This window comes from Arachis duranensis, chromosome 1 (assembly GCF_000817695.3).
Source record: "Arachis duranensis cultivar V14167 chromosome 1, aradu.V14167.gnm2.J7QH, whole genome shotgun sequence".
NCBI classification, from domain to species: domain Eukaryota; kingdom Viridiplantae; phylum Streptophyta; class Magnoliopsida; order Fabales; family Fabaceae; genus Arachis; species Arachis duranensis.
This window is the reverse complement of record NC_029772.3, coordinates 18,990,784-19,006,697: the sequence shown is the minus strand read 5'-3', so window position 1 is coordinate 19,006,697 and position 15,914 is coordinate 18,990,784. Positions and strand designations below refer to the sequence as shown.

The 15,914-nt window shown below is 35.9% G+C and overlaps 1 protein-coding gene across 1 annotated transcript; it reads left to right on the top strand.

Annotated features, from left to right (window-relative positions):
* The first annotated feature begins 439 nt into the window (after window positions 1-439).
* LOC107481337 (BTB/POZ domain-containing protein NPY4) lies at window positions 440-4,206 on the top strand. The gene is made up of 4 exons (XM_016101621.3): window positions 440-607; window positions 1,110-1,179; window positions 1,420-2,598; window positions 3,435-4,206. The coding sequence occupies exons 1-4, from the start codon at window positions 546-548 to the stop codon at window positions 3,987-3,989; spliced, it is 1,866 nt and encodes a 621-aa protein (XP_015957107.1). The 5' UTR covers window positions 440-545; the 3' UTR covers window positions 3,990-4,206.
* Window positions 4,207-15,914: the final 11,708 nt, after the last annotated feature.

Genomic DNA, 15,914 nt, shown 5'->3' with positions numbered 1-15,914 from the left:
TGCTTAGATGAGAAACCAAGGTGTTAAAATTGATGCCTTTGGTCTGCTTCTATGGTGCTTCATCTCTCAGATTCACATAACACTGTCTCTGTCTCTGTGTTGCTTCAGGTGCATGGCTTCAATGGGGGAACACAACTGAAACGTGTCACGCATATAATTGGTTACTTGCTTCTCTACCATTTCATTCGAAACCAAAGAAAAAAGAAAACTGTTTTCCTCGTGTTGTTCAAATCCGTTCTCATTTGTTGGGAACAACAACAAGGCAAGAAAAGAAGAAAAAGGCAAATGTCTAGATTCATAGATATAAATATTTAACATGGGGTTGGGCGGTGCTGTCAGTTTTAGGCAAGTGGGGGTGTCTCGCATTTCATGTATTTATATATAAACATATATAGATACAGTTTTGTTCTTTCTTTTTTTTTTTTTTCGGAGAGCCTCGATTTGTGGGAAAAGAGATTCGATCTCAATAGGAAATCTTTTCTTTTAATCGAGTTGAGTGGTTTTTGGCTTTCACAGCCTTAGTAGGGAGAGAAAAGCTTAGTAAGATGAAGTTTATGAAGCTTGGTTCTAAGCCAGATTCTTTTCAGAATGATGGTGATAATATAAGGTATGAGATTATTAATTATTTGTATGCTATTTAATTTTATTTCTCTTGATTCTTGTTTTGTGTTTGGTTCCTGCTCATAGTCCATTTTTCTTTTTGTTTCGTTTTGCTCTGAACAATGAATTTTGATGGAAATGATATCAATCCCTGAATGAAAAGGCTCTGATTCCAGAATTTTTTTTATGTGATTTGATCTATGCTTCTCAATTTTTATATTTAAAAATACTAATGTTAGGTAAGGTAAAGAGTTAAGAGTCCAAGTGAGGATCTTATAAAGAGGATAGTAGATCTGTGTTATCTTTGTTAAGTAATAATAGCAGGTGCTTTAAGGTTTAAGGAATGAGAAAAACAGCCTTCATGTAGTGCTGTTCTTTCCTTCTATAGTCAATATGTGCATGCTGGAGTATCTTAAACTGCATAAAGTTAATTATTATTATTATTTTCTTGTGAATCTTATCTTTCTTCTTGTATTTGAAACTAACATGAACCAGCATGTATTTTACAGGTATGTAGCTACCGAGTTAGCAACAGACTTAACGGTTAAAGTTGGAGATGTAAATTTTTATCTCCATAAGGTATGATTCAATCTGACATTGAGCTAGTATAGTAACTAGTACGAGTAATAGTAATATGATGATATATAGTAAATTTATGTATAAAAAAAATAGTAAATTACATGAAAATTTCTATTCTATTCTTACTCAGTAGTTAATGTATTATGAAGATTACCAGTTTTTCATCTATTAGATAATTTCAGATCATGCAATGTCATTGAAAATACACTTAAATGCATGTTTATTACTCAATATCTGTAGTTTCCTCTTCTATCGAAAAGTGCACGCATTCAGAAGCTTATTACAAACCCAGAAGAGAACAATGATGAAGTCCATATCCATGACATTCCTGGAGGACCTGCTGCATTCGAAATCTGTGCTAAGTTCTGCTACGGTATGACAGTTACTCTGAATGCCTACAATGTCGTCGCGGCTCGCTGCGCTGCAGAGTATCTTGAGATGTACGAAACTGTTGAGAAGGGAAATCTTATCTATAAGGTTGATGTCTTTCTCAACTCGAGCATTTTCCGGGGTTGGAAAGACTCAATCATTGTTCTTCAGACCACCAAGTCTCTTCTTCCGTGGTCTGAAGAACTTAAGATAGTGAGTCACTGCCTCAACTCGATAGCTTCCAAGGCTTTGATTGAGACATCTAAGGTGGAGTGGTCATATACTTATAACAGGAAGAAGCTACCATCCGAAAATGGCAACGGTAACGATTCGCCTTGGAATGGCGTGAGGAAACAACAGATGGTTCCAAAGGACTGGTGGGTGGAAGACCTTTGTGAGCTCAAACTCGATCTCTATGAACGCGTCGTGAAGACGATTATAAGTAAAGGCAATGTCTCAGGCTATGTAATTGGAGAAGCGCTTAATGCTTATGCCTCAAGAAAGCTTCCTGGTTTCAACAAAGGTCTGATCCATGGCGATACGGCAAAGAATAAATTGTTGTTGGAAACTATCATTCGACTATTGCCACCGGATACAAGAAGTATCCCATTCGGTTTCTTGCTTAAGCTGTTAAGAGCAGGCATTCTGTTGGAATGCCAAGAGTCGGAGCGATCAAAATTAATGAAGAGAGTAGGCCATTGTCTTGAGGAGGCAAAGGTGGCTGATCTTTTGATTCGTACCCCTGTTGGCGAAGCAATTTTCAATGTTGATACCGTGCAAAGGCTAGTTGAAGAGTTCATCATTGCATGCGAGCATGCTGGTGAGGCTGATTCTCTGTTGGAAGATGAATTGCAGGAGATGAAAAGCACTCGGATCATATCAGATACTGCAAAGATTAAGGTTGCAAAACTGGTGGATGGATATCTTGCTGAGATTGCTCGCGATCCGAATTTGCCTCTCGCTAAATTCATTCATCTTGCTGAGTTAGTTTCAAGCTTCCCAAGAGCAACTCATGACGGAATTTATCGCGCCATCGATATGTATTTGAAGGTAACTTCCTGATTTGTCATCTCTTGAATTATGTCAAGTGTAGTAAGATCTCTATTTATGAAATTTTCATATTGTTTTTTCTGCCACTAAGATTTTCAACATCTTTCCTAAATTGGACATCTCAATGGTTTTGCACTAAGCTAACTAAGATGATCCAATCGTATATATGTAGTATAACTTTACGGAAAGCTTTCAAGTATACTGTTAATCTTAGGTTAAAAATCACTGAAACACTAATATACCGATACGCTTAAAAGTTTTCTTTAACTTTATATTATTAATAACTTCTATTATATATACAGAGATTAACTAGGGTATCATGCATATGTTAAAAGTTGGTACATTTGAGTTAGAGTAAACATTCAAATTGGTTTCCAACATATTTTAAGTCGGTCACTTTAATTCTCAATAAGTTTTTATTACTTTAGACGTCTTCGAGACGGATTGATCCTTTTGTAAAGAGGACTAATTTCTTTTATAAAGGTATTTGTTGAGATCTAATTGTCTTATAATAAAATTTGTTAGAAACTTATTGTACAATAACCAGATTAAAAATTTTATTGATGGTGATAAAAGGATCAATATATGTCTCACTGGTCTCAAGACTTCCAAAGTAATAAAAATGTGTCGAGGACTAAAATCTCTTATGCAAAATACATTAGAGACTAATTTGGGTATATATTCTTTAAGTTATTCCCTAACACATTGATAATGAGCTCTTAACCAGCATTATGCGCTGCATTGTTTTAATCAACTCTGAAAATTTAGATGTAGCATTACACTTATTTGGTAGAGTCATTGTATAATATTTAACGGTTAAAACCGAATTGATGCAGGAACATCCTGAAATCAGCAAGAGCGAGAAGAAAAGGATCTGTAGGCTAATGGACTGCAGGAAGTTATCGGCAGAAGCCTGCATGCATGCCATACAGAACGAGAGGCTTCCGATGCGCATTGTGGTGCAGGTTCTCTTCTTCGAACAGCTAAGAGCTACATCGTGCTCAGAAGGCAATAGCACACCGGATCGTGCAGGATCTATGAGGTCTTCGCTTCCAAGTGGATCGCACGAGAGCTCGAGGTCTATTACAACGAATACAGAAGAGGAGTGGGAGGAAGCTCTGAAATTCTCAGGTGAAGGTAGCAGAAGGAGCAGCAATGATAGTAACAAAACCAATAATAATAATAATAATAATAATAATAATAATAATGAGAGAGTTGGTGCTAATAAAATGAAGGGTCTAATGTCAAAGAAAATATTGTCTAAGATTTGGTCAAGCAAAGATAGAAGTGGTGAGATAACTAGTGATGATACATCAGAAAGCCCTGCTTCTACAGTTGCTGAAGAAACAAAATCTACACCTTCTAGAAGTAGGAGGCACTCAGTGTCTTAATCTTAGAGCAGGATTATTGGAAGCTCTAACATTCTTGAATTGTTGTATAATGATCTCACTAAACTCATGTAGCGTTAGGAGTTAGAGCTTTTACTTAATTACTGACATGTAACATCTATGTATCTTCAATGGATAAAGAATGAAGCATGAAGAAAAAGGTATAAATTCGCGTGTGAACATTTTATAGTCGTGTTGATTTTTCCGATTGATTGAATATTTTGTAGCCCTCATAAAATGGCCATCTCCTTGTTTAAAATACACAAATAATATTTTATGTATTTTTTTACGGGATAATCTGTAATTAAGGTTATATATTAAATAGTATTTTATTTTGTTAATTAGATATTTTTAAAATATTGTGGTATATATAGATTATTAGATAGAGTATATTTATTAAGGTAAGGTGTCTAATGCTCTTGTATATATATGAATAATAGTAATGATAAAAATAATAAAATTTTTTATCCCTCAACTATCTTTTTCTCTCTTTTTAGAGCCTCATCTTCATAGGATGCTTATTCCACTGTTTCACCACTCAACTCTGCAGGTTTGAACAGAGTTTTGTCATGGTGCGGTGAGTCTGGAGTATGCAACAAAGTGTGATTTTTTCACCACATGAAAACTTGTAGTGAGAGTAGCTCGTGAAAGATAGATCTAACAGATATGTAGCAACAGATTTTCAGAACTTTGTAAAGATGATGACTCAGTTTCAAGCTTTTCAAGCCACTTCAAGATCTAACACCAACCTTTTTTAAGATCCTTCAAGTTGTTACTACCTTCACCTAAGTGAGACACTTAGAATCGCTCTCACAACCACTCCACTTACTACATTGAACTATCACACCTGGTCTGTGTGAATCTATCTAAAATCGAAGAATAAAATTAGATTCATTGATGACACGTTCCTCAAACCAGCTCCAACAGATGATTTGTATGATGCTTGGGACCGTTGCAACATGCTGTCATGGCTACATGGATCATTGAATTCAGAAATTTTATAGAGTGTACTGTGGTGTGATAATACACTGTGGAAAGACCTCAAGCATCGATTTTATGAGGGTGATCTATTTTGAATTGCTGAGCTTGAGGAAGATCTGTTTAGCACAAAACAAGGTGAGTTATCCATCACCTCTTACTATACAAAACTGAAAGGGATCTGGGAAGAAGTAGACGAATTCAGACCCATACCAACTTGTGCTTGCTTGAGTAATTGTAGTTGTGGATTAGACATAATGAGGCAACATAGGTTGCAGTCTTATGTGATTCGTTTTTTTAGAGGTTTAAATGACCAATATGCAAGTGTACGCTCCTATATTATGTTGCTTAAGCCCCTTCCAGATGTAAATATTATTTTTTTCTCTACTTCTTGAATAAGAAAGACAAATGATGCATCTCATTGAACTAGATTCTAGAATGTTAGTGAACACTGTTCACACTAAATCTATAGATGAAAGAGAGACATACCAGATTAGGCAAGGTAATGGCAAATTTGTCAATACTGGAGGTGAAAGAGGCCAATTTGGGGTCAACAATGTCAAAGAAAGAGGAAGAGGATGTGGTAAAGGTGGCAGAAGTACTACTAGAAGAGCTCCCAAACTTTGCTCTTATGTTGGAAAATAAGGTCACTTGGTGGATACATGTTACCAGAAGCATGGCTTTCCACAACATTTGCAACCAAATCACTCTCATGAAGTACCACTTTCAGCTAATTCAGTGAACTCAATGGTAGTTGCCAGTAATGCAGAATACAAACCCCACACCTGTTATCCAAAATGAAGGCAAGATCAGTTTAGATGGGATATTCTCGGATAGACAGAAAGAAGCACTTACTGCACTATTCCAAACATAAAGAACCTCTTTATGACGGAAATTTGGTAACCATTCATTTACCTTCAGCCAGTATATTTCATCTCATTTCTCTTTTCGGTTTTGAATTGAATTCACAAGATTGGATCTTAGATACTGGGGTCACTGCTCACATTTTCTATAGTCTTAAACATTTTCATTCTATTAAACATATTAATCCAGTTAAAATTATCATGCCAAATAGTTCACAGACTGTTACAACCTTATGTGGAACAATTTTTTTTTCAACTAACTTTTATTTGACTGAGGTTCTACATGTACCAAGTTTTAAATGCAATCTCATTTCTATTTCAAAAGTTACTAATACCTTATCTTGTTGTTTTATTATCAATGCTCATAATTGTGAGATTCAGGAGTGCCCTACCTTGAGGATGATTGGAATTGCTGATCAAAAGCGAAGACTGTATACAATGAATATTCAAGCAAAAATGACTGTTAATTTTAGCAAATTAGAAGAAAAGATTTTGAATATTATGACAGAAGAACAAGACATACATACTTCACACACTTCACATAGTGTTCTTTGGCATTATAGGTTAGGCTATATTTTTTTTAGTAGATTACAACAATTATAAAAAATGCATCTATTCATCTTATGTCTAAACAATGATGTACCATGTGATCCATGACATTTTGCAAAACAAAAGAGGTTACCTTTTTCTAATAGTTTGAGTAAATCTAAATTTCCTTTTGATTTGATTCATGCTGATATTTAGGGCCTGAAGGTTGCAGAAGGTTTAGAGAAGGGGGGTTGAATCTATGACCTTCTTTTGCTTTAATATATTAAACCTTTAATATCAGACTTTCAATTAAAATCTATTTGAACTGTGCAGCAAAAATTTTATGAGATAATTTCATTTTATCTTATTAATATCAGAAGAAAAAACTTAGAGAAAGAGAAGAAATTTTACACAGGCATGTATCCTGATTCAGTTGTCTAGTGCAATTCAACCTACATCCAGTCTCCACCACAACAGTGGTAGAATTTTCACTATAGTTAAAGTATTACATACACCAATTTCTTAGGATTCACTTAATCCTTTCTCTCTCAAGTTTCTATCTAACTTGACTTGGTTATGCTAATACCTAACTCTTTCACACTAAATGCTAACCCAACATAGTAAGGGGTACCTTACAGGTACAAGACACAAGACATATGAAACAACCTAAAGAAATCTGAAATCACTCTAGGCTTTTCTCTCAAGTGTTTCACTCAGCCTTTTTCTACTCTTAGGCTTTTTCTCAATGATTCACTTTTAACCTTTTACCTCTCAAAGACAATACAGAAAGATATATATTGAAATGAAATACAAAACTGTAAAACATGAAGGATATTAATGCATTAACAGCCTCAGTTGCTATACGTTGAACCAGATTCAGGTAATTCTGATTAAGTTCTTTATCTTCGCGGAATGCTTCTTTAACTTAAAAAATAATGTTCAAAAATGTTGAACTCTTCTCAGGGAAGCTTTTCAAACAAACTCAGATTCTGGTTCCCTCTCCTTACCTTCATTTCAGACTTGATTTTCTTTTCGTATCTCTTCTTCTGCCACAGATTTTTTGGTTCCTTCAAAAGTCAAACCCTAGCTTCTTGAACCACATGTCATTATCTCCTTTTTCTTCAATCAAGTCCCAAAATTAAGGATTTTGACTCTAATTTTTTGGCTTAACCGAGGAGGGCAGAGCAGGAAGAACTTTGTTTGCCTAGTGACAATCCCAAATCCAAACCCTTGAAAATGTGCTTTATCTCCAAGTAATATTGTGAGCCATTGATTTTCAGCAGAAGTAATCAGACACTCCTTTCTTCATTAATCCAGAAATGGTATGGTATAAAGTTGGAGAAGGAGTGAAGAAAATAAATTGCATGCAAATCAAAATAAATCACCTTTATCATCTGACTTAACTTAGCTTGCTTTGATTTGGGTAATTAGACATTAGCTTTTGTGATTTACCTTTCTCTCTCTTCCTTCTCTGGTGAATGAATAAGAGGGACGAAGCTCACTCTTTCTTTTTTATTCTAACCGAATCATACTTGTCAACGTTGGCTTTGGAAAGGTTTGACTTGGTGGAATCTTCTTGGACTTGGGTTGGTTATAATTTCCGTCTGGCCCAATTGATTTCTTTGCTTTATTACTTTGGGCTTTATTAGATGGAGAATCCACCAACAATCTTTGTTTTATTTTCTCTATCTCATTGGGTTGTGGTGCGCATGTACGCAAAACCCACACTATTTTGTACAGCAGAAGTACCAGCAAGTGCACTGGGTCGTCCAAGTAATACCTGAGCGAGTCAGGCTCGATCCCACGAGGATTGTGGCTTGAAGCGAGCTATGGTTGTCTTGCAGGTCTTAGTCAGGCAAAATCAGAAGGTTGTTGGATTAGAGGAAACTATTTATAATTTGTATTTGTAAAACAAGTGTTTTTAGTAATAGGAATAGAGTTGAGAGTCGGAGTTGCTTTGTCTTTCTGAATCAACTCTGGTACTATTGTCTTCTTTGCTTGTGAATGATCTTCTATGGCAGGCTATAAGTGATCAAAGCCAATGCCCGTGGTCATTAATCTCCTCTGCTACAGAATAAATGCCGTTGGCCGTGGCTATTGGCCGTGGTCATTCAATCTGACGAAGGGTGAAGCGCTTAGCAAGTCATTCTCTGGGCGATCCTACTCAAAATGCCACAGACAAGGTCGAATCTTCCGGATCAGAGAACGCTGCTTCTTTTGATTCTAGCCTATACCACGGAGACCCTAATCTCCCTGGAGATCGGCTAAACTGGTGTCTCGAGAAGTCTCCAATGAAGTCGTGGATTAACCGTCTGAGAGATGTATAACCATAGCTGTTGGTTCGTGCTTTTCTTCCAGGTACTCCCATAAACCCAAGTAGACGCGGGTGTTTGTCAGGCACATTCGTCTTAATGTGATGAACAGAGCTAATTGGTTAGATCATCCTATTCACCACGATGAAGATCAGGATATACATCTTAGAGATAGATCAAAAACGGATCGAAAAAGAAACAATAGTACTTTTATTAATTCATAGGACTCAGCAGGGCTCCTCCCCTCAACTTAGGAGGTTTAGAAACTCATACTGAAAGTAAAAACAATTGAAAAACAAAAATATTGGTAGACCTCCCTTAGTGAAAGGTGTAAAAGGTTCTAAAGTCTCATGAATTACATAAATAAAATCCCTTAAATACTAAACAGATGACTAGTAAAGGTAAAACAGTCTATTTAGTGCTAAAATCCACTTCTAGGGCCCACTTGGTGAGTGTTTGGGCTGAGCTTTGATGTGATCCACGTGCTATGAGGCTCCTTGGGAGTGGAACACCAGCTAGGGGGTCCTCTCTGGGGCTTTGGATGCTGGGCTCTGGTCTTTGGGCACTGGATGCCCGGAAGCAGCAGGAAGCTGGCGTTAAACGCCAGTTTTGGGCCTTCTAATCCAAAGCAAAGTATGGACTATTATATATTTCTGGAAATCTCTAGAAGTCAGCTATTTATAACTATTGAGAGCGCTCCATTTGAACTTCTGTAGCTCCAGAAAGCTCTTCAAGTGCAAGGAGGTCAGATCCGGACAGCATCTGCAGTGCTTTCTCTGTCTCCAAATCAGACTTCTGCTCCAGCTCCTCAATTTCAGCCAGAAAATACCTAAAATTGTACAAAAATACAAAAGCTCATAGTAGAATCCAAAAATGTGAATTTAACACCAAAACAAAAAAAATTTAATAAAACTACTAAAAACTATATGAAAATGATGTCAAAAAGCGTATAAAATATCCGCTCATCAAAGTTAAAGAATATTAAAGAAAAGAAAAGATTTTTGAAATTTTTTTATTTTTTTCGAAAAAGAAAATAAAAGACTCAAACGAAATTAAAAACAATACCTAATATAAGCAACAAAATAATCCGTTAGTTTGTTCAAACTCGAACAATTCCCGGCAACAGCGCCAAAAACTTGGTGCACGGATTTCCACACTCCGCACAATTGAACCAGAAAGTGCACTGGATCGTCTAAGTAATACCTGAGGTGAGTCAGGGTCGATCCCATGAGAATTGTTGGCTTGGATCAAACAGTGGTTATCTTGTAAATCTTAGTCAGGCGGATAGAAAAGTTGTTTACTTGTTTAAACGCATAAAAGTAAAATAAAGATAACGTTACTCAGTAATTGTGAATCTAATGATAAAAAGATGGTTAAGACTTCGGAGATGCTTTGTTCTTCTGGATTAATACTTTCTTACTGTCTACTCCAACTGTGAATAATTTCTTCTTTAGCAGGCTGTATGTGATCAACGCCGGTTTGAGCGGCCGCCAATCTTCCTCTAGGCTGAACACCATGTTTAGTGTGCATCAAGTCTGAATGAGGGTGAAGCTCCTGCAGTCCATCCCCTTCGTGATCCTACTCAAAACGTCACAGACAAGGTCGAATCTTCCATATCAGAGAATGTTGCGCCTTAATTCTAGCCTTTACCACAAAGACCCTAATCTCCCCATACCTCGGCTAAACTGATGTCTTGAGAAGTCCCCAACAAAGTTGTGGATTAGCCATCTAAGAGACGTATCCTCAAGCTAGTGGTTCATTGATATCCGATGAAAGACGCTCGTTGAACCCATGTAGAATAGAGATAAATTTTGACGGTTCAACTCATTCATAAGGTTGAAGAACGAAGATACATCTTAGGAGAGAATCAAACACGAATTGAAATAGAACAGTAGTGCTTTTATTAATCCATAAAACTCAGCAGAGCTCGTAACCTTAACCTAGGAGGTTTAGTGGCTCATATTATACAATGAAACTCGAAAATATGAAATAATGTTCTATGGTGGTTGAAGATCCTAAAACAAGGGTGATCTTCTCCTATATATACTAATATAATAACAAAGGATTACAGAAATATGATAGGCTTAGGCTTGTAGTTCAAAAATTCACTTCCAAGGCTCACTTGGTGAGTGTTTGGGTTGAGCTAAGGGTGTCTCCACGTGCTAGTAGGGCTCTTGGGTGTTGAATGCCCCCTTTGGACTCCCTTTTTGGCATTGGACACCAGCTGCTCCCTTTTGGGCGTCCAACGCCAGGAAGGGGGTAGATAGCTGGCGTTGAATGCCAGTTTTAGGCCTTCATCTCCAAAGACAAGTATAGACTATTATATTTTTCTGGAAAGCCCTAGATGTTAGCTTTCCAAATCCATTGAGAACGCTCCATTTGGATATTTGTAGCTCCATAAATGCTTGCTTGAATACACAGAGGTCAGATCCTAACAGCATCTGCTATGCTTTCCTTGCCTCTAAATCAGACTTTGTAAAAACTCTCAGATTTCAGCCAGAAAATACCTAAAATCACCATAAAACACAACAACTCATATTAGAATTCAAAAATGTGAATTTTACACCAACACCTATGAAAACATAATAAAACTTAAACAAAATATGCTAAAAATTATATGAAAATGATGTTGAAAAGCGTATAAAATATTCCCTCATCAATGTACTTTTTTCTCGTTCTTGTACTTCGTACAAAGAAGTCGGATGTTGCTTTGATATGGATTGAAAAAATGGCCCTTCTTTAAAGCCATTAACTAACTCCATTATTACCAATTTTGGAGGTAAATTTTGAATTTTCAAGTAGGCTTTTTTGAATCTTTTCATGTACGCTCAGAGAGTTTTTCCGACTTTCGGTTTGATCCCTAGGAGGCTTGGAGCATGTTTGACTTATCTTTTTGGATTGAAAATCAGGTGAGAAACTTCCTCATCAAATCATCGAAATAGGTCACCGACCTGGGTGGTAAGCTATCAAACAACTTCGTTGTCAATTTGGTTAATGTCGTCAGGAAAGCTTTGCAGCGGGTCACATCGGACGCGTCAGCTAAATACACCCGACTTTTAAAATTACTGAGATGATGTCTTGGTCAATTTTTCCATCATAGAGGTCTATGTCGGGACTTTTAAAGTTTCTTTGAACCCTAGCCCGCATGATCTCTTATATGAACAGATCTTTTCTACCAAAGGGACTTTCCTCCCAATTTGCATGATTGCTCCAATTTTGTAAGCCAACTTCTAATTTTAGAAGCTTTTCTTCTAATTCTCTTTGACGTCGTACTTCTCTTTGCAGGTCTTTTTCAGCTTCTCTTTGTCGCTCTATCTCCTGCTTGAGTTGTTCCAATCGGCCATAATGTCCGTATACAAGTCCCATGATTTCTGTTCGGTGCAGAGACTCCTCATTCTCAAGTGGATGTACCTCTGAATTGATTCACCTGGGTTGTGGGTTTTCTGACATTACCTCCCCGCTAAGATTACCTTCTCTATTTGGTCGTGGAGGTATCATGAGTGCTCGGTCGTCATTGTGGTGCTTTGGTTCATATTCAGATGCCTTATGTCCATCTTCATACTGATCGTCCGCCATATGTGAAGGTAGACTTCCGCGTCCCTGGCAACGGAGCTAATGTTCCATAGGTTACTTGAAATTGGGTTACTTTTGGGTCTAAACGTAAGGTCCAGACTCCTTTTGAGGCAATGTCCAACTGCTGCTAGTATCGAGGTACCGTCGTCTGAGTTCCTCTTGAGGAGGTGTGGGGTGGTACTTGCAAGGGACTCCGATACTTAAGTTATAAAGAGTTTAAGTAGGTTTTTTAGTAGATTGGGTCTTGAGTATACCTGAGAGTATCAGTGTATTTATAGTAGAATAGATAACCGCCTTTTAGTGTAGTTCCACTTTTGATGATAGATAGTCGTTCTCTTTTGTTAGGAAAGTTGTTGAGATCTCCTTCTAGATAAATGAGAGATATCTTAGGAGTTTGTTACTTATTTAGATAAGTATGGTTGTACTGCTGTCGCCGCATGCGACCTCTATAAAGTTGGGTAGATGTGGATGAGATGAAATCTCTTAAGTGGATCTTTATTTTGAATCTGGATATATTTTTAGTTCAGAATATGAACAACATTATTTTATCATTATAGAATAAATAATTTTATTTAGATACATTATTGCAAGATAAATATACTAAAATTTTATAGTAACCAATAAAAAAATTAACCAAGAAAGAGTAATACTGGAAACTAATACTATAACAATTAATTTCAACCAATATTATAACAATTGTAAATAAATCTAGTATAAAGTACACCAAAGATGAATTTTTATTGAATTTAAAATTTAAAATTTTTTTAGTTGAATTTCAAATGTTTTTGTTTTAAAAATTTTGAATTTTTTTTTTCTTATACTGAATGTTAACTATAATATTAATTGTGCAAAACGCTCAGGACTCTCTCACCGAAAAAGTACATTACTTTGTATTGTAAAAGATATTTGAAGTAAAACGTTATTATTATGACCTGCCTTAATTGTGATTTGAATGACTAATTTTTAGTCAAGCCACTTAAACGACATGAATTTTCATATATAAATAAGTTATATAATTCTTAGGGGAAAAAAAAAAGAAAATTAAGTTTTATTTATTCAACATTTCATATTTCTCTCCACTATAAGAACCTGGTCATATTAATCTGTTATTTTCTGATTTGTTGGCTAAAAAAAATTAATTTTCTATCTTTTTCCTAAATTATGGTACCATAATAGAGACATTATTTATTATTTTTTAAAAATTTCAAGATATTAATTATATCAAAATGAAAAACTTGCTTAGTACTTAAGAGATTATTTAAAAATTTATTATTAGAAATTATATTATTACTATATAGTTTAAGACTTTATTCAAATTGATGTATTTTCCTTGTGAATCGATATTTATACTATTATCTAAAAGCACAAATATTTTGTTTTGTTTTGTATTTGATAAATTAAAAAGTCATATACTTGTGTTTCTAATTTTTAAGAGTTAAAAGTATTTCTTAAGTCTGAAATGAGGTAATTTTAAAATAAATTTGTATTTATTAAATTAAAAAATCTAATAAAATATTATATATTAATAAATATCTAAATTTATTCTTATATTTTGTTTATCATAATTTTTTAAAATTTTAAAAATTATTTTATCAAATATATCTGTTATTTGTATTTATTAAAAAAACTCCGTCTATGTTACACGTGCGGTACATAGCCGGTCCCAAGCTCGGATAAAGGAGGAGGGTTGTGTTAGGTCTTCGGCAACCAACGTAAAAATATAGCCGAACCCCCATGACATGAATCAAAGACATTATTGCGCTAAAGCTAGGTCGTTTCTTGCATTTTCGTGAATGGACGAGGGTAAATAAGCTAGTTTACAAAGTAAAAGGTAAAGGTCGAAGCGACAGAAGGTTGAGATTTGGGACATGGAACATACGCACTCTAACAGGAAAGTCCATGGAGGTGGTGGACACCATGACAAGGAGGAAGATTAACATTATGTGCCTACAAGAAACGAAATGGGTTGGTGCAAAGGCTAGGGAGTTGGATAATTCTGGTTTCAAACTTTGGTATACAGGAAAGGTGAAGAATAGGAATGGGGTTGGAATAATTATGGATAAGCAGTGTAAGAAGGACGTAGTGGATGTCAAGAGGGTGGGAGATCGGATCATCTCTATCAAACTTGTGGTGGAGGGAAGTGCTTTCCATGTGATTAGCGCCTATGCACTGCAAGTGGGTTCAAACGAACAACACAAGATAAGGCCTAGAGAGTTTGGTTCAAGGCATACCTATGGGAGATAAGATTTTCTTAGGAGGAGATTTAAATGGCCATGTTGGGAGAGAAGCGACTGGATATGGGAGTATTCACGGAGGCCATGGTTTCGGGGTGATCAATGCCGAGGGTAAAACTATTTTGGACTTTTCCTCAACTTTTGATCTTCTCATCGCAAATACATGTTTTAAAAAGAGAGACGAACATCTTATAACCTATAAGAGTGGCATGACAAGCTCTCAAATCGACTTCTTCTTGTTGAGGAGAGTCGACCGGAAATTTTGCATTAATTGTAAAATTATCCCGGAAGAGATTTTAACAACACAACATAAGATGCTCGTCATAAATTTTCTCGCGTTGAGCAAAAGTTGAGAAAAAGACATCATACAAAGAATCCAAAGATGAGGTGGTGGCGGATGAAAGGTGAAGAACAAAGAAGCTTTCTAAGACGGGTAGGAGAACAGGTAAATTGGGATGGAAATGAAAGCGCGAAAGAGATGTGGAGGAAAATGGCAGAAGTTATTAGAAGAACAGCAAAAGAAAGTTTTGGTGAATCTAAAAGAATAGGACCAAGAGACAAGGAGTCTTGGTGGTGGAATGCGAGTATACAAGAAAAGATAAAGATAAAAAGGGAATACTTTAAAGAGTGGTCTTTATGCCGCAATGCAGATAACTGGGAAAAATATAAGGCGGCTAAGAAAGAGACAAAAGTGGCTGTAAGTGAAGCAAGAACAAGAGCATATGAGGGTCTCTACCAGTCTTTGGGCACGAAAGAAGGAGAAAAAAGGTATATATAGAATCGTAAAGAGCTGTGAAAGAAGAACAAGAAATTTGGATCAGGTTAAGTGCATAAAGGATAAGGATGGATATAGGGTGGCAAACGGGTCTAAACCCGTCGGGTTGACCCGCGTAACTCGCCAAAAAAAGGCGGGTCGGGGTGAAAATTTGGGACCGCTAAATAACAAAAGCTCGCCTAACCTGCACCGCTTAAACTGTGGGCTTTGGCAGGGTAGGGCGGGCTTCTCCAGCGGATTTAGTGTTTTTTTTGGCAAGGGGTATTTTTGTAATTTTTGCCCAAAATCCAACTTTCCCTAACCTAACTTACAAGAAAATGGAAATAAAAATTGAGTGTTTTGGATTATATTTATTTTGCTTTGGAGATAATATTTATAAATATATTTTGGATTATGTTTATTTTGCTTTGGAGACAATATTTATAATTATGTTTTGGATGAAAACTTGGTTTATAATTATGTTTATTAGATATTTATAATTACAAAGGCTTTAATGTTTGTAAATATAAAAATTATAATTTTTTTAAACCTTTAGAAATTATAAATTTATTAAAATAATTATGAAATTATACATATTATTTAATAGTTAATAGTAAAAAAAAGAAGAGATTTGACGGACTTAGCCTGCCAACCCGCCAGCCCACAGTTAGGCGGGGCGGGGGGGA